Source organism: Grampus griseus (assembly GCF_964374135.1).
Source record: "Grampus griseus genome assembly, chromosome: 18".
In the NCBI taxonomy this organism is placed as follows: domain Eukaryota; kingdom Metazoa; phylum Chordata; class Mammalia; order Artiodactyla; family Delphinidae; genus Grampus; species Grampus griseus.
In genome coordinates this window covers 8,465,697-8,485,560 of record NC_139012.1, presented here as the reverse complement: position 1 = coordinate 8,485,560, position 19,864 = coordinate 8,465,697, and the positions used below count along the sequence as shown (strand labels likewise).

The 19,864-nt window shown below is 41.9% G+C and overlaps 1 protein-coding gene across 1 annotated transcript; it reads right to left on the bottom strand.

Annotated features, from left to right (window-relative positions):
- Positions 1-1,625: 1,625 nt before the first annotated feature.
- Positions 1,626-19,638, bottom strand: SLC10A2 (solute carrier family 10 member 2; the record flags this gene model as incomplete). The annotated part of the gene is made up of 6 exons (XM_082675352.1): positions 1,626-1,783; positions 4,315-4,472; positions 6,650-6,825; positions 8,018-8,106; positions 12,333-12,451; positions 19,262-19,638. 6 exons carry the CDS (start codon positions 19,636-19,638, stop codon positions 1,626-1,628), a joined length of 1,077 nt encoding a protein of 358 aa, XP_082531478.1.
- Positions 19,639-19,864: the final 226 nt, after the last annotated feature.

The window sequence follows — 19,864 nt, the reverse complement described above, 5'->3', positions numbered from 1 at the left end:
CATTAGGAAAAAAAAAAAACGCTCACAAGATACCACGTTGTATAGCGAGCCAGATTCTGTTTGACTTACGCATCTGGATCAACAGGGAGGAAAAAACTGCTTGCTGCAGCTGTTGGCATCCAGGCCCTTGACTTTGGGTGTCTTGAAATTATGATATGAATTCACAGTGTGCCTTTAATAAACCTGCCTGTTTTCCATTTGGTGAGGAAAGTATAGGAGGGACTTGACAGATAGATTGAAAAATCTTCCTTTTGCACTGTTGGAAGCATAGTCTTTGACCCTCCCTAGTGGGAAGATCGGTACCACCTTCTACTAGCCTTTAAAAAATCCTCAGTTCCTTTTAATGTATTTGTCTAATGATGAAAAAATATAGAGGCCTTATTCAATTGTAAATGTGAACGTGGTATAAAAAGGCATAAATGCTACAACATTTAAACGCAGAATCCCTCCCCTTCGGTATTGGAAGAACTAAGTTTAGAGCTGATATTCATGTTCCTGTAATGTTGAGGGGCACCAGCTGGACCTGAACTCACACCAACCAAGTGCAAAAGGCCCTTGGAAACCAACGCATTGGAAAGGGAATGGGTGAGTTAGTGAAAATGTCTGAATAGCAAATGGAACTAGACCACTCTGAACTGAATTAAGGAGGTACCACATCTTGCTGTGGAATGAGGGAAAGGAGATTAAATTAGCCCCGTAATGGAGACACCCAACTGTCGGCCAGCTGCTTCCCCGTTGCCATGAGACTCCGCTGCCATTGGCCAAATCCTCTTTGCTTCCTCCTGTTAGACCGGCTTACAGAATCCCAGGGACTCACTTGGTGATGCTCTTCCCATTTCTGGGCCCTGGGCTTGTCCTCTTCTTCCTGAAACACTGTTTGATACTTACTCACTTCCCGCGTGGCCCCCTGACTTCATTCTTACCCGCTACTTTTGCACACCTAATTGACTCTTGTCTTGCATTGCAAGCAAGTTTTTGTTATCTGTGCTTTTCCATGTATTTCCCATGATCTCCCATGGAATGGAGTTCACCCACTAGAGCAGTCGAGTTTCTTCCAATACTTCTGTCTTTGTGTCTTCCACCACCTCCCTGCTCTATGTTGCCTACTGTGGGAGCTTTGCATGAACCAAATGGCTGTCATAGTAGCCAGTGTCACACAGGCAAGCCTAGAGGAAGTCTCTCTCCAGGGCTTGAAGAGCGGCCAAATTCAAGCCATTTGAAAGAATTCTGTTTTTCCTAAAAAGGTCAAGTGGGCATCATTGGACTCCCACGTCAGAGCAACGCTTATACAAAACCCTTGACGAGTTATGGGCTTGATTCTAATTTGGTTATTAAATTCTCAGTGTTTCTTATGTTGGGTTTAGTCTGAGGTTTGAGGATATTTTGGGGGCATATTCAAAGACAGAATATATATATATATATATATATATATATATATATATGTGTATATGTATATATATATATGTATAAATATTTGTCACATTAAGGATTTGGACCACCAGTCACATGGTACCAAAACCAATACATGAATTCAGTTCAAACTTAAATTTTCTCCTTAACGTTTTTTCTGCCAAATATCCCATCAAAACAAATAATTAAATATTGTTATAGCTGATGCGTATTCTTTAGAATTTTTCCTTTTGGTCCACTGGTGTGTGCTTTTCATCTGGTTGAAATCCTTCATTCTCCTTTTGGAATGATGACTCAGGGACTGGTTCATTGCCTTTGCCCTCTGGAAGTTCCATATTGTTTTTTCTGTAATATTTCTTGTATGCTATATAGACTAGAAAACAATACACAGCAGGTTAAGCAAATTTCATAATAATAAGCTGCAAACTTACTTTGGACAGTGATTATAATCTATGTCTCAAAAAGCAGTTGGCATTTTCTGTGGGCTGGAGGCTACTTAGAGAGCGTGATCACCATTCTTAGTTCCATGATCGCTCATGGTAAGAGGGGTGACTGCACTTCAGAAGGACCTAGCACACAGTTAAGGGCTATTTGCTCCCCTGATTTCTGCAGGCATAAGCCCTGTAGGTGGTACTCACCAATAACAACAACAGCAGATGTTTATTCTGTCCCTACTGTCTCCCAGTTATGCACTAGTCCTCAATAATATGCTACAAGCTAAGGGGTGTTGTCAGGACCTTGGTCTACTGGTCTGTGTTGGAGGACTTGAGCTGGAATAACTCTCTCCCAGCCTTCACTCTGTCTTTCCTATGATGGGGGAGCCTTGGCTGATGGGTGATTCGTCCATGAAGCTGCTAGTCTCTGGTGGCAGCCATTTCTCAGCATATATTTGAGGTCAGCTCACACCTGGACAGACTGGCCTGCAGTTGATGTGTGTATGCGTGTGCTACATGCACATGTAGGAAGCAGTGGAGAGGGACGGTATTACCAAGCCCATGTGGTCGTTGTTTTGAGCCATATTTTTTAATTAAACTTTATCTATAATAAAAGGGCTATTTTGTTATCTAAATATCTGATTCTTTTTTCTCCTACTTCTCATCTGGTTCCAAAGTCTACAGGGGAAAAGAAAGTGTTATTTATTGGCACCTTCAGTTCCCAATACCTCACACTTAAAATTGGTATAATAATACTGTCTATCTCAGAGGGCAATTGTGAGATAAAATGGTAAAGGGCCTAGCACAGCCCTGCGAGAGTAGTAAGTGCTCAGTAAACAGTAACTCTTGTGATGATACACAGCTGAGAGAGACAATAGCCTGCTTCCAAGGTCTTAATATGTCAAGGTCAATATCCCCTTGGTTGGTCTCTGCCCTTCTACTAATATATTAGTTTTGAAGCCACTGAGCTATTGACTCTATTGAATTGAGCTTGTGGTTAATTACAATATCCCAACACTTTTATTATAAACTGTTTTGAGCCGGGAATCCCTCAACTTATCACTGATTTTATTTAACCAAACTATTTATTTCCCTCCCTTCCTTCCTCCCTTCCTTCTTTCCTTTTCTTGTCCCCCAAAGTATTTAGACTTCTAATCCTTACACCAAAATATGTTTCCCGGCATTGCATATCCTTGTTTTCATTCTTGCTGCTAAAACTGGGGGAAAATACAAGAGCAATACTATTGCCCACTTTTCCATTATTCCTTCAGCTTATCTACTAATCCCCTTTTAATTAGTTATTTAACTAGTAAATCTATGTAATTGTCCTACCACCAATCTACTTTCTCTGGTTTGGCTAGTAGACACCACTAGTATTATTTGGGAAAATCCCACAGTGTACCAAACCTGGTACATCTCCATCATACAGGTAAACAAGGTAATTAGGCCGTGGAGCCCTCCCTCCTGTGCCAGTGATAAGTCAGTGGAACGTTTCTAATGGGTCCAGAGGATCCTGTACTGGAAAGGACAACTCTGCTTCGAGAATGACATTCAAGATGATAGCACAGAGAGTGATTAACTCCTATGGGCCAGTTAAACATCTGTTGGAGCTAAGTGAAAAACCAAACCTCAGCCTATACAAAACTGTACCTCTGGTCATTGTGTCACTTAAGAGTCACATTATTTTTTCATTCACTTTCACTATACAATCCTCATTAAAATGCCACTAAGCTTTAAGAGGAAGTTTCTTTATTAAACCAACCCTCCCCCAAAAATCCCCAGAATTTGAAAATAAAGGTCAAATATGACCAGTACTTAGAAAACAAAATATAAAGAAAAGTTTCAAGTAGGTGAAAGCCAGCAGGTGGCAGGGGCTAATGGATCAAAGCTATATGCTACATTAGAGTGAAATTAAAAATCAAGTTGGCTATTCTTAGTACTTGAAATAAAGAACATGTTTGCTTCAACTATTTCAATTGTATGGTTATTATAAAAAAAATATATATATACACATATATGCACATACATACATGTCTTCCAATATAACTTAGCCTGATAAACATCCCTTGTATACTAATTTTCTGATAAATATCCTACATATATACTAAGCATATCAAGATGATGATTTGAGAAAAATGACCAGTTCAGGGTTCCTGGAAGCAGGTAGGAAGGCACACTATAAAATGGTCCTAACAGGTTAATATGCTCCTTAATTACTGAGAAAAAGAAAGTCAGTGGAGAGAATCAACCTTCCTTACTTTTCACTTAAAAATACCCTTTGCTAGAACGTTTTGGTAAGATTATAATTTTTTTCATCAGCAGTCGGGAAGTCGTGATAATATTATCGGTGGCCTTTCCCACCTGTTGATTTCACTACCAGAAAAAGGGAATTAAAAAATGCCATACTAGCAACTCCAGGATTTCTCAAAGAAGCACATCACAATGAAATGTGATGATCAGTGTTCCTTACGTGCTAAGAATATTGCTGCCATGATGAGCTGGAAAATGCTGTAGATGAGTGGGAAGGTGAATGTGAGGTTGAGCTCCTCGGTAGTGAAGGAGAGCTGGACGATGGTGGAGCACAGCTGTGTATTCTGCATCCCTGTTTCCAAAGCAACTGTTCGACACCTGAAAGAAATGTTCCGAGAACCTATGTTTTCATTGGTTTGTTTGGGGTGTACTTGTTTTGCTTTGTTATTGTATAACATTAAAAGCAGATATGTATGTGTTAGCATATGGTATTTGTCTTTCTCCTTCTGACTTAGGTCACTCTGTATGACAGACATGAAGAACCTAGGGGTAAGACAGGAATAAAGAAAGACACAGACCTACTAGAGAATGGACTTGAGGATATGGGGAGGGGGGAAGGGTAAGCTGTGACAAAGCGAGAGAGTGGCATGGACATATATACACTACCAAACGTAAAATAGATAGCTAGTGGGAAGCAGCCGCATAGCACAGGGAGATAAGCTTGGTGCTTTGTGACCACCTAGAGGGGTGGGATAGGGAGGGTGGGAGGGAGGGAGACGCAAGAGGGAAGAGATATGGGAACATATGTATATGTATAACTGATTCACTTTGTTACAAAGCAGAAACTAACACACCAATGTAAAGCAATTATACTCCAATAAAGATGTTTAAAAAAAAAAAAGCAGATATGAATGTAGAAAACTTACCCTTACCAAAGGGGATAGCGGGGGGTGGGGAGGGATAAATTAGGAGTTTGGGATTAATAGATACACAAACTATATATAAAATAGGTGAACAGCAAGGGGACCTACTGTCTAGAACAGGGAGCTATATTCAATATCTCGTAATAACCTATAAAGGAAAAGAATCTGAAAAATAATATGCATATGTGTATAACGATCACTTTGCTGTACACTTGAATCTAACACAACATTGTCAATTAAGCCTCAATTTAAAAAAATATTTACTCCGGAAAAAAAGCAGATATGAGAACAAGTACATGTGTATGTGCGTATACATATATCTGTTTTTAATGTATGTATTCACTATATAGTTTTATTTATATTAAACAAATATGTAACTCATTAACGTATTATTAGATAATACATTATAATATAAATAAATGTTTTATCACTTTTTCTCTACATATACATAGATAAAATCTTGCTCTAGTCACCCTTATGATCATTATGATAATGAGAAAATGGACATAAACCTCTACAAAAGTTAAAAAGCTTTATGTAAACAAAAGCTGCTGTTACTGTTTTCTCCTTTTCAAATTAAAAAAATTGGGGATTATAATATTTTCTTGTCCAGAGGAACAAGGAACACCAATTAACTTATTTTGCCCTCTAAGCAGTGGAAGTATCTGTGTCATCTATTTCTATATGTGCATATATACACAGAGATTATTTATATTATATTTAGTATATGGATAGCATTTATTAATAAGCAATATATCCTTATTAAATACAATATTGATTAAATATTTCTTTATAAAATAAAATTAAATGTTGATTCTGATGCTCTAGTCAGAGAGGAAAGCCCATACACGCTAAAACAAGTTCTGATACCCAGCGCTTTGTGGATCATGAGTGCATCCTGTTTCTGGCCTGAGGAACCCTTGTGGATCACAAGGCCAACCTGGGTGCTTCGGCTGAAGTCACTTTGTTTGGAGAATAAGGACGCGTGACAATGGAAGAGGCCAACTTGCACCTGGGGGAATGGTCCAGGAGGATCTGAACAGAGGCAGTCAGTGTTTTCTTTCTGGGGGACTTGCATAATTTAGGGATGAATGAGTCTGTATAGAATGATGTATTCAGAAATAGGGTAATGTTATTACAGGTGAGAAACTTTGAATCTGCATCAGTATGTACAGCTGTTGTAGGTTGAATTGTATTTTCCCAAATGCATATGCTGAAGTCCTAACCCTCAGTACCTCAGATTGTGCCCTTGTTTGGAAATAGGGTCACTAAAGATACGATTAGTTAAGACAAGGTGATTCAGATGCACCCTAATTCAATATGACTGGTGTCCTTATAAAAAGGGGAAGTTTGGACACAGAGACATGCACAGAAGGAAGGCAATGTGGAGAGAAATAGCTAGAAGATGGTCATCTACCAGCCAAGGAGAGAGGCTGGAACGGATCCCCTTTATCCCTCCGAAAGGGCCAATCCTGCTGACATTGATTTTGGACATCTAGCCTCCAGAACTGGGAGACACATTTCTGTTGTTTAAACCACTGTTTGTGGTGCTTTGTTACAGCAGCCCTAGCAAACAAATACAGCAGCTATTACAGAAGAAGATTCCTAGTCTGATTTACCAAAACACCATACCTGTGCCAGGACTGACCAGCTATTCTGGCCAGAAAAAACCCTAGGGAGTAACCGGCCAAGGGAAATAGGGTTCCTATAACCCAGAGTTTGGGCTCAATGATCCAGGCACTCTGGTACAGTACTCCTCCGACCACAGCTATGAGCACAATAAGCAAGATGCCTGTGATGGACCCAACCTGCAAGAAAGACACAAGCAGATGCAGCAATCGTGAGGCAATGCAAATCCAAATATTCTTGTCAGAGAAGAAGCCTAAGCATCTCTTTCTCTCTGGGAAAGTGAGAATAAGTGACCTTTCTGTGTAACCCTTGCCCGACGGCCGCGGTAGACCCTCCAGAAGTGCTGGGGCTTTTCCCACGGTTTAATCTTTAAGAAGCTTAACAGGACCAATTGAGAGTCCGTACTCAGCCTGAAGAAGATGTTCTAGTTGCAAATTATCCTTGTCAGAGAGGAAGAAAACCCACTCCAATAAGAACTAGAAGAGCTGGCTTCCAGATTCAAGTCCTCCTGCCTGCCTTCCTTAGGTCAATCATGAAACCTCTCTGAGTCTTAGATGTTTCATCTGTAATTGAGGATGAAATCTTACCTGAGTCACATTTTATGATTGTTATGATAATGAGAAAATGGAGATAAAATTCTATAAAAGTTAAAAAGGCATGGACAAACAAAACACTGTTATTGCTTTCTCCTTTTCACATTAAAAAAAAATCGGGGATGTTAACATTTTTTTTTCTGGTCCAGAGAAACAGAGGACACCAAGTGCCTTATTTTGCCCCCATGAGAAGTGGAATCTATCCATGTCTATATTTGTCTATATCATCTATATTGTCTATCTCCATCAGGTGGCTAGAATATAGTTGGTAAAACGGAATGAATTGTTGCTAATTATGTATATCATCATTTATATATATAGTTATATATTATTATTTTTATGTATATATAAATGTGTATATAAAATCTACCAATTGCCAGGTACAGATGGCCATATAGATACAGGGATAAGAAAGATACGATTTCTTTTCTAAGACAGCTGTCTAGATATATTTTATAATACAAACCCACATAACAGAGATAAAAGCAAAGTGCCGTCGGTGTACAGAGTAGAATAAAACCAAGAGGTAAAGTTTGAATTGGGAATCTCAAAGCGCGGATAGAAACTTGCCCTGTGGTTGTGGTAAGACAATTCCTGTCTTACCCCTAGGTTCAAGGGTGTTCTAGAAGAGTGGGCTGCATGTCTAATAACTTTAAGACCCTCTAGAAGGGGCTTTATAATACAGTGAGAAAAACTAGTTCAGTAGATGGAGAGACCCATCGCTGCAGTGCACACTCTGGGCCACTTGACCATGCTGCCTGTGGCATGGGACACTTACCTTAAGTATGATCTTGGCTTTATCGGGCCATCTGTGATTAATAAACATTCCAATGGAAACAGGAGCAATAAGAGCCACCAAAGATATACCTGCAGGTGACAGAGGGCAATTTGATCAACAGAATACAGCACAGGAAAGAGCAAAACGAGAGTAAGCGGCCCCAAAAAACGTTTAGGAGGTAGATCAGGCTCCCTTCCTGAATACACTAAATAATTTAAAAAACAACCCACCCCCCCCAAACTCTGCTTCTTTACCTACTCCAGTAAATAATTCAGTATTTCTGGTGGAAAATTGATATATCGATGATATAAGTCCTTTTCCTAAATCCTGGATTAATTTTTTTTAAGAGTTCTTTATGCTGCCAATCAATATCTTTTAGTTTCAATTTGTCAGAATCTTGGCTTATGTGGCCTTGGGATCTTGATATCCTAGGAAAAATACCTTTTCAAAGTATGTGTATGTGTGTGTGTGTTTGTGTGTGTGTGTGTGTGCGCGTGTGTGCGCGCGCGTGTATTCTTGGGGTGTACAAAGATGATATTTAACATCTGTCTGTTACTTCACGGTAGTAGAAATAAAAGAAAAAAGTTCAAAATTCTCCAGGCATCCTGTGGCTAATGACTTCCGGTTAAGACTGGGGTGATTCAAATCTGCAGCAGAGAAGTGAAAGAATAGGTTGCAAAAGCGTGCTTTAAATTTTCCATGAGATAATATATTTGTCGACCTCTCAAGTAATTATAATTCTTTGCAGGAATGTGCTCACCCAGCCAGATAAAAGAGTCATACTTCAGTTTCTCTGCGTTAAACTTACTGCTGTTCCTGTGACCTGTGGTTTGTTTCTCCATGTTGTTTAACACTCATTTGTCCGATGGCTGCTTTTATATAATATGGCACCAAACAACTTCTAACTTCTCACAGGCTGTTTCTTTTTCAAACATCCTTTTAAAGTAGTAGGAGAAAGTGGAATTGAAGAATGAAACTCTGAGAGTGGTGGTGGTCTGGTATTGGAGTAGATTGAACTAGGACTGGGAAATGGATTCTAGATTCCAGGCCTGTAGATATCAATTTAGAATGAATATAATAGTGATGAAGACATAATGTCTTTGTAGCCTTCTGGCCCTCCTGGGGATAGAAGGGTCTGCAATTACTTTTTCCCAGAAATTACTCAATGGGATTAAGTAATAGCTAAGGGTACCAAGAGCAGGAAAAGAAAAAAAGAAATTTAGGGATGAAAGAGTAAGGAGAAAATGGTGGGATAAAGGAAATGCAAAAGGTCACTGATGGATGTACTGGTCAGAGCCCGCAGAAGAATCCCCTTTGGGTATCCTTACATCCTGCTACTTTGGGAGGAGACTTCCTCCTCTGGGTGTCCAGACTATTCCCTGAATGGATGTTTGTAGGCCTTAAAGGAAAGCCGTCTTGATACAAATTGGTTGCACTGCGTTCGCTTAAATCTGGGTGCCAATACTGCGATTGGAATGTGAGTGCGGTTAGGTTTTGGTAATGTATTTGTCATGTGTTGGATCTGTGCAAAGGCAGCCCAGCCCGTGTTCGGCCCCCCTCTGCTGAGTCGTAATCTCTTGGGGGCAGCCCAAGGCTACCAGATAGACACACAAGCAGGACCAGTGGCCAAAGGTAATGGCAGAATTGCATTTCCCCTCTTGACCAGACGAGACCGGATAAAGATTTTCCAGGACTCAACGTTGGCTGGAAAAGACACTCTTTGCCCTTCATCCCACTCAGAGTGTGTGACTCCCACCTGGAATTCTTTACTCTCCAGAAGCCTAGAGATTTGTGTTTCTTATTCCCCACGTGCCTGAGCTCTCTGTGGCAAATGCCTGTCCTTTGAGACGAGAGAGCATCGCTTACAGTTGCACTGTTCGAACCATAGCTTGGTCTGTAATCAAGGTTACACGGCAGGTACAGGAGGGAAGAAAGGGACAAAGAAAAAAGAAGAAAAGCGAGTGGGAAACAGAGTCATGGGGTAGAACTTGGAGCCAGACAGACTCGGAGCTGAACCTTATTCGCAAACTGTGAGAACCAGGTGAATCATTTAAGCCTCCCAGCCTCAGTTTCCTCATTTGTGAAGTGGCCAGAATTATGTCTAATGCATGGTGCAGTTGTGAGAATCAGATGGGGAAGTGGATACACGGGTTGTGGTCCTAGACATGCAGGGGATGGAAGAGGTAGCATGGGAGCTTTCTGCAGTGTTTGCAGTGGTACCAGCTGCGCAAGCTGCCTCCCTCCTCCATCCAGATGTCACCATCTGAAGGGGCTCAGGGGGTGTTTATTGAATCATCAGAACGTGATGAGCACCGTACGGAAACTGGGCCCAATAGGCCGGCCAACAGAGCAGAGTGGAGAGCAGGCCGAGGGTTATTTCCAGCTCCCTGGTCATCTTGGACAAATTAAACACATACCCCGAGCCTTACTTAATTGCCTCATTGAAAAGTATCAAAAACATCTTGTGAATTAATCAGGTTGTGTGTTTTCTACATTAAAGGGTAGCAAGATGGTTAGGTTGGAAAAAGGACAAGGACAAAATGGTGACTAAGCAGAGTTAATACTTTTGCTTTTTCAAACTCTCATTTTAAAACTTTTTATCTTTTCCTCTTCACTTCTCTCCCCTTCTGTTTTCTTTTTTCTTTTCTTTTTGCCCTTTATGCCTTGTAAGATGACCTTTTCCTCCTTTCAGGTACTAATGACTCACTTTCTCTTCTTTTCAAAATGTATTCACATTGAAGAAGGTGCTATCAGTCATTCACACTGTAGTTAGAATTTCCCAATATCGCCATGGGGCATTTTCCAGGAGGGAAAGACTATCAAGAGGAGACTATTTTAAGGCTTACATTTTTTTCTTCAACGACAAATAATATAGAATTAAAACTCCTCATTCAGCAGACACATTCTGTGAGAGGCCTACAGTGCACACCACTCAAGCAAACTGCGCTCTTTTCCTTGAAGGAAGGTGTCCTCCCAGGGAGCAGACTGAGAGTTGAGCAGCATGAGGCACAGGTAGGTGGCTGTACAGGGTCACCCTAAAGCCTGCTTGCAGGAGATGACATCTGATAGGAAGGAGCTCCCTGGGGTCTGTAGAAGGACCGCGTGAGGAGAAATCCCACACTGAACAAGGTGTGCCAAAAAGGACCACTTTTTTGTATGTGTGGGGAGGATGTCTAATGGCCATGGTAGGAATAGAGTAGACTCTGTGTGAGAAAATGTTGCAAAACAGATTGTCCCCCGTGAGTGTTCCAAAGTTTGTTCTAACTCAGTTGCGTAGAGCCGAATCATGTTTTTATCACAGAAACAGTTTTTCTTAGAAATGGAAGCCATCCAGTCCAGCTTCCCATGTCAACAGGAATCCTGTTTACAAACATCTTTCTGAGGCACTGTTCAGTCTTTGCTCACATGTTCCCTTCCACGGGACCCCTGCACCTCTTTGAGGCAGCCCATCAGGGAGACACTGGTCTGCAAGGTCAGCTGAAAAAAGACTGTTTAGCATGTCAAGTAGCTGGCCATTGGTACTGAGGTACTAGTTCACTTACATCTCATCTTTGATGACCGTGGTTCTAGCGGATGCTTGGTTTGGGTAGACCAGGAACTGTCTTGTCCTGCCCTTGACCCCATGTTCCACCAATGACTTAACCTCCCACCAATATCTGTTCTCCCAGAAACAGGAAACAAAGCCCTTTGGGGCTGGGGGTGATCATCTGGGAGCTGAGTGGAGACAGAGATATAACTTGCACATTTGACTCCCAGGGCCTGGTACACAAGCTGGGCCAGTAGATCAACTTCTGAATCACGACGTGGTTCCCAGTGGAGGGTTATAAATAGTGTGTTTCTCATGGAACTCACTATTTATATGTGGAGGGTTCTCATGGCCATTGCTTACCGGGTGCCCTATTTTGAAACCATAAATAGAATGCTTTTTGTATTTGTTCAATATGAGTGTTCCGGAGCGCCCTGGACCCGTTGTGCCCTGGGATAAGGGAAGGACAGAGCCTCCTGTGCGTCGGCAGCCCCAGCCTCCTCAGGTCCACACGGCTGTGCACGGGGGTCCATTCCGTCAGCCCCCTCCCTGGTGATTTCAGTGGAGGACAAAACCAGTTCTCCCACGGCGTCAAGCTTTAGAATTCACATTCGGCCAGTCCTCATTCAAGCGCAGGCGAGACTTGTCCTGAAATCCTAACTGGGCACAAACTACGGCTGGTGCGAGAGGTAAGGTCTAGCTGGGTCTGAGCCTGGCCTGAGGAGCTACCCAGGGACAAGCAGAGGGGAGGAGGGCCGGGTTAAGCAACCTGGTGGGGGAATGACTTACCTATTTTATCATAGGGAATTATGATTATCCCAGAGTCGACCCACATTTTGGTATAGATTAAGAGGCACAGCGGCATCATCCCCAGGGCAAGCAGCGTGGAGCATGTGGTCATGCTGATGCTGAAAGGAAACGGGCAGGGTGATACAGCCAACTGGGTTTTCTACGGGAGAGGTTGTTTCATTTTTCGGTGCGTGATTAGAAAGTCCTGCCAAAGACCCTCCGCCGGCAGCACCATCCGGTCTGATGGACAGAAATACACATGTACCCTGGTCTGTGCAGGGCCACACCGGGGAAAAGATGGTGAGATCTGTATTTCGTGTCTTTCTACTTTGTCTTGTGCCACCCCTTCCTCCCCATTGGTTCTCAAGGATCAGAGAAGATATTTTGTGACTGTATAAACTCATTGTTAAAACAAGGTACAAGGTGCTTGGACATGCCACCCTTCGAACCTCCAATCAGAGAACAGCAGACACATTTATACCCGCCAAGACATCAGGGGCTTTGCTGTGTCTGCTCGGGGTGAGACGGGCCTCCGTGGCCCCTGGAGGAGAATGCACGTCCAAGGGAGGAAGCCTCAATGTCTTTCCTTAAAGCAGACAAATTATTCCCCTAACGCCCGAAGCTTGAGAGAAGGAGAGGAAGCTGACTTCAAAAACCAAGGAAAACATGCAAGCAGGCAGGGTGGGTCTGGGTTCTAGTTCTGCTAAGAAATTTAGCAGATGGTGCCCAGTAGCACCAGGGTCTGGTAGCGCTCCTCCTGAAGCATCAGTGTTTGAGTGAGTGGACACGGTTGAGCAAGTGGACTTTGGCTTTGGAGTGGAGGGCATGGAATGATGCTATTTTTAGCACTACTGCAGTGGATGGAGGAGAGGTTTTGGGTAGCGGGTCTTTTGGTCCCTGAAAAGTGCCCTGTGTATGGGGGCATATTCTCTTCCTGGGAAACAGAGCCCTTAAACGGCTGGGCCAGACACTGGCTGGCTTGGAAGCAGGCGTGGCCACGTTTATGACTATGGGTAATTTACTTGAGTTCCCTTTGCCAGTTTCCTTATCTGTGAAATGAAGAAAATCATAATCATCACTACCTCATTGGCTGTGAGGACTAAGGGACCCAATGAGTCCAGTACTTAGAATAACGCAAGGCGCTCATTAAAAGCCAGTTAACTGTAACCCTAACCCTAACCCTATCCAGCCATTGTGTGTGTGTGTGTGTCTCTGTTGTGTTTCAGCATAATACAGAATCAGGAAGCTAGAGAGATTTTTCTGAAAGGCCCTTTCTCTAATAGCCGTAGCACTATCAGAGTAGTAAGTTCTTAAAGGAATTGTATGTGGACTTCAAGGAAATATTAAGTTATTTACAACACCTGCCTCCCCTCCGGAAAAACAACCCAAGACCACAAACCACCCTACACATTGCTAAGGAAAACAGCTGGAGGTGAGGAAGCTCGTTTCATTGCATCTAACTAAGCAGCTTTGGCAAAATGAAGGATGGGGTGGTGTTTATCCGGCGGCTTACCTTGCATAATAATCATTTTTTTAAAAACCAGAATGAAGTCGCTTAAGACATGTTTAAAGGATTTAGAAAAAAATACTTGTCTTAGTAGAGCTAAAATTGTGTAACAATAACCAGTGCTGGGGATGTATGTAAAGCATTGCCAAGAAGTTCGATCTGTTATGGTGACACGTTAACTTAATTTAGATATGCAATAGGATGCTAAAGGCAGAGTTCCACACCAGAATAATAAGTTAATTTGTTACGAATAGTGCTTTGTCCTACTTATAAGTAAGATCCTGGAGTTTGATTTTCCCCTCTCTCTCTTCCTTTGCCATTCTCTTTTTCATCTTTTATTTAAAGAAATAAATTAGGATGGATTTAAAGTTATCCCCATAATAAAATTACTTGTATTCCAGTGCATCCAATATGCTTTCCAGAGTGGAGATGATGGGATGGGGGTGGAGAAGGGGGCAGTGTTCATTACCTGCATCACAATGAAGAGATGGCTGACCATTTTTTGTTTTAAACCATGAGAACAACTGTTAGAAGGAAGTCTGCTCCTCCCCTTGTTTTTCTTTCAAATTTCCTTCTGAAAGCTTCAATTCTGTCTCATTGCTAAGACAACTTATGAAGTTGTGTCCTGGCTTGAGTTTGGCAAGAATGGTTTCTTGAAGCCCACGAGAAGCGACAAAACAGGAGTTGGAGAAGGGAGTGGTTCAGATTTAGTGGCCACCTTGACCATGAGATGCTGCAGAGAGGCAAGAGAAAAGATGGCCAGAGCCACTCAAAATGAGATGAAAACCAACTCAGATAAACGATTTTAAGGAACAATGTAGGAGAATGAATTAGCAAGGAGAAATCATTTTACCTAAAACATTTGAAGTTCTATGAAGAGCACAGATGTCAACAACGGAAACACTATACCCTGCATTTATATTGGAATAAGAGAAAACATCAGAAAAAAATCTCTCGGTTTAAATTCTTTCCTTAGTCCTATTCATTGCCAGGGAGCATAGTTTTCCTTCGTTTTTCTTTTCGGAAGCGATAAATGAGAATTGAGTGAATGTTGAGGAATTTGGTGAAGTCCGTGGTAAGGGAGGCAGAGGCTATAATCGTATTAGAAATGAAACACCAAGTTTGGAAGGTCAAACGAAGTGTATACAGGCGGGGCTCGAAGGCGGAGACATGATGATTGTTAGAAACAGTGTTGAACAGAGGTCAAGAGTCCGGACAGGGCTAAGTGACTAGGTCTGGATTCCGATTCGGACTCTCACGTGTACTGACTGTGACCTCTGTCAAGGATAGGAGCCTTAATTTTATCACCTATTAAATGCAGAAAATAATAGTACTAACCTCAGAAGATTAGTTTGAGGATTAAAATACACCTAGAGGACTTATACTGTGAGTGGCCCCTAACAGTGTCCACTAAATGTTAGCTCGTAAATAAAAAGAAATGCTGCAGAGCAAAACAAAGCTTGGTTCCTCTGAGGGAAAATAAAGGGGAATTCAAATAGTGTTGGATTAATTCTTAGATTAGAGAGGAGCTGGACATTTGTGTCATTGAAATGGGAAGAACTGCTTTGAATTTGTGATAAGCCAGAGGGTCAGGGATTTTGAACAACTAAAATAACAGTGAACACAAAGTGGGAAGATGAAAAATGTAACAACATTTGGCAAAAGAACAAAGGTTGTAGTAAGAAAACTTAGAAACTCTTAAATCTAGAAAATAATCAAAGGGAGTGTAGACAGTGCATAGCAGTGAAGGAATTGGGGGAACCTGAAGAAAGGATGCAGAGGCAGGGATTCCCCAAAGAAGAAGTCAGAGAAAGGAAAATGGATTCCACATGTAAGCGATATCATATGATATTTGTCTTTCAGTGTCTGACTTACTTCGCTCAGTATGACAATCTCTAGAAAGGATTCAAATGAACTTATTTATGAAAAAGAAGTAGAGTCATGGATGTAGAAAACAAACTTAGGGTTACCAGGGGTTAAGGGGTTGGGGAGGGATAAATTGGGAGATCGGGACTGACATATCCACACGAGTATATATAAAATAGATAACTAATAGGGACCTACTGTGTAGTACAGGGAACTCCACTCAATCCTCTGTATGGGAAGAGAATCCAAAGAAAAAAAGTGGATATATGTGTATGTATAACTGATTCACTTTGCTGTACACCTTAAACTAACACAACATTGTAAATCAACTCTACTCCAACAAAAACTTAAAAAAATAAAGAAAGGAAAATCCTTGTGTGGTGTGACCGAGGCCATTGCTAAAGAAAGGAAACATTAAAAAGTGGGGAGTCTTTGGGTATACAGAAGACACAAGGGGGTGGAAGCCTCTGTGTTTGTTCCCCAAACTGTGGGCCACCAGCAAATTCACCTGAGAGCACCACCTTCCTTTCTCCCTGAGACATTTTTTTCATAACGCGCCCACGGCAGAGCTAGAACAGGTGAAAATACTTGTTCACAGATCAGATTCCCACAACTTTCTAGGCTGGAGTGGTCTAAGAAGGAGCTGAAATATTACTTGCTGTATTACAATGAGCAAGGATTCCATTAGTAAGGTCTGCTTTTTTTGCTGTGTGTGTGTGTGTGTGTGTGTGTGTGTGTGTGTGTGTGTGTGTGTGTGTGTGTGTGTGTGTGTGTGTGTGTGTGTGTGTGTGTGTGTGTGTGTGTGTGTGTGTGTGTGTGTGTGTGTGTGTGTGTGTGTGTGTGTGTGTGTGTGTGTGTGTTGAAGTCACCAGAGACTGCAGAATGCAATGGTTTCCCAGGTTTGGGAAGAGATGACAGCGTGAAGGGGAGATGATTCAGTTTCTCCCAGGAACCACATCCAGGAAGTTAAAGCCAGATGGAGTTGTTTTGCCGGTGTTATATGGTATCTGCTCAACTAGTGCAGATACCTGTTGGTATAAACAGTCATGTCTTCGCTGCCATTGCTAGAGTTCAAGTGGAAATGGAGAAGGTAAAGTTCCAAGAGGACAGAATCGGAAATATAAAGGGTAGATAGAATTGTATCTACATAAATGATCATGAGACTTTAGTTATCCACTGCTCACTCCAGAAGAATAAAAAGTGTTGGAAAACTGTTTCCCAATAGCTGAGGTGTCACTTTCTTAATTTGCTCTGAAGAAGTATTTCAACAGTTTTTCCTCTAACATATGCAATGCATAATGTCATGATCTTCCTAGAGGCATAATTTAACGTCCTTTCAGTGATCATGGGTTATCGTTATTACTTGTTCCACTAAAATGTGGTGATGTCTTCTGGGTGATACGCTTACAGAGCTGTGTGTCCCTAAAATAGTGATGCAGAGCTGCTGTGCTTTCTGACTTAGCTTCTTCTCTTTGGAGGCATTTTGATCTTTTCCTTTGCAGTCAGGCTTTTGGGGCCACTGGCTGCTGTGGGACATAGGCCTGCCCCTTCTAACAACTTGCTCCACCCTACTTCTTGTTTTTCATCCTCTGTGCTGGGAAAAAGTTTTAGAGCTTTACAATCGGGAGAGTAAGTGGGTGCTGTGTGAGGAACGTCTGTGAGATGAAGAATGATTTACTTTGGGTGTGCAGAGTCTTTCACTGGGTCTTGTTTGAGTTCCGGATAGGTGAAGTTGCTAGAGAGGTGATGACTGCACTGGATGTGTGCTGGTGTTGTTTACAAGACAAGAGAGATCTGTGGAGTGCACACTTTCTAGAATGAAAATTAATAATTTTCAGTGGCACGTGTCCCATTAGAGGAGCTGCTGAAGGATTCACCTATACTGATTCAGCTGGGGGTTTTCCACCAAGGTTTCAAATTCTAATTCTGGTTCTTACGTTTTACAGGCATTGTTATGTGAGGGAGATAGATTACATAATCATCTCCTGTTTCCAGAGAAACAAGATTTCCTTAAAACCACAGGAAAGTGTAACTTGGAGTTTGTAGGTTAGGTTTTTACAGTTTCAGCCCCCGGAAGGGAATCTGCCCCAGTAGCTGCTCAGCTCAGCATCACACACACTTTTCTGTCTTACGGAATGATGACACGTGTGGCATTTCGTGGAGGCACAAGACTCTCCTGTTTTCTTAAAAAGTTACAAATATTATGTAAAAGATGTTTGGTGGCAAAGTCCTGTATTCAGTTCAGTTCACTCCCCTCAACTTGCCTGTAGAATTTTAACCCTGTGCTTTCACCCAGGTCACACCAAGTTGAAATCTAGCAAGACCTTATCTCTGTAGGGTGGTTCACAGATTAACTAAACCTGAAGCGCACTTGCCATCCTTTGCTCCTCACAAGACTTTCCTTAGAAAAAAATCTATTGCAAGGAAGAGATGGTATTTCCTTATGGAAGAGAGATGTCACGTGAAGGTATATTGTTTGTATGGCTTTTCTAAAGCTTCTGGAGAAATCCTCACCAGCCGGGCTCAGGTGGCAGGCTTCCAGTTGCCCACTAGGCACTGGATCAACCTGGAATCCAGTCTGACATTTTGCTCTGGTTACATTTCTACACATGAGCTTCTTGCTTCGGAGTGTTATAACGTGATGCACAGAGCCCATTGCCTACTGTACAGTATTTAATAAGCACTCGTTACACTGACACCTGGCAGGTTTGCAGAAAGGCATACCTTTCACAGGAAATGAGGAATGGTGAGGGAAGGAAAAAGACATTTGTCTATTCAACTTGCAGCGTTAAAATTCTTGGTGTCCTTGCATTACTGCTTTGTCTTATTCCTATTACTTTTTTTTTTTTTTCCAATGCTAGTTCAGACTGGCACAGGATGAATTGGGCAAGCATTGCAATTTAGATCACTCTGTGGGAAGCAGAGAAACCATTTTCTGTTTATTTTATAGGAAGGTAAGCATAATTTTAAAAAAGCTGTTGTAGAGGTTTTCTTTTCTTTTCTTTTCTTTTCTTTTTTTTTTGTTTAATGCCAGTAGAAGTGAAGCAAATGTACAAAATCTTTCTTACACCTTATACCAAGAAAAAGCTTGTCCAAAAAACTGGCGGTGCTTGGCCATTGTCTCATCCTAGGGTCTAACTTTTAATGAACAACTTAGTTTCACGATTGCATTCAAAGCTCCTGATCACCACAAAGAAAGTGTTTCTTGTTTTTCTTTTTTTCTGATACCAACAAGGAAAACTTTCTCAGCTGCAGCTTGTGGCTTGGAAAGGATTTCTTTTTTGAAAAACTTTGACTTTTTTCCCAAAGAGAAACAGCAATTATACAACTCCTTGTTAACTGAGTTAGATTTTAAAACGCAAACACAAAAGAGAACCCCTAAATTCGCAGAGCTAAGCAGCTGCATAGGAAGGCGAGTAAAGGCATTTCGTCTCCTGTTTCAATTCTTAGCTGGACCCTAGATCAGTGGCAGATCAGACGGCCGTTCACAACGCCACAGGCTTCTGAGAAGATTAATTCAAGGTGATTGCAGTACTGGGAGGTTTAGATATCTTACCTCAGGTCCATGTCGCCATCAACCCAATAGGCCAAGATGTTGGAGGCGGTTCCTCCCGGACAGCATCCCATGATGAGCACCACTACAGCTTGGATGGGGAGGATGTCAAAGGTCACTGAGAGGACGAATCCTGTGAGGGGCATGATTCCAAACTGACAGAGGAAGCCAACACATATGCCCCATGGCCGCTTTATGTGCCCTAGGAATTTCTCGATTTCCACATTGCATCCCATGGAGAACATCACCAGAGACAACAGGATGGTCAAGACCGTGCTCAGGACCACACTTAGAGTGGTGTTGAAATCATCCTCCGGCAGCACACAGGACGCGCCATCGCAGACTGTTGCGTTGGCCAAACAGACCGTTGAATTATTCATTGCTGGCTTTTCTGCTCAAATTCTCACAGAAGTCCACAGAAGCGCTTGTCCTCTACTCCTCACTAGATGAGGACTGTCTACTCCAACTGCATCAAACTTTTAAACCCTTTTTAAACATATGTCACCTGGTGTCTCCTTCAAAAGCCACCTCAGAGAGGCAATAAAAAACAATAAATGCTAGTATGTCAGTTTCGAGAGGTAACCTTACAACACAGCACAAATTATG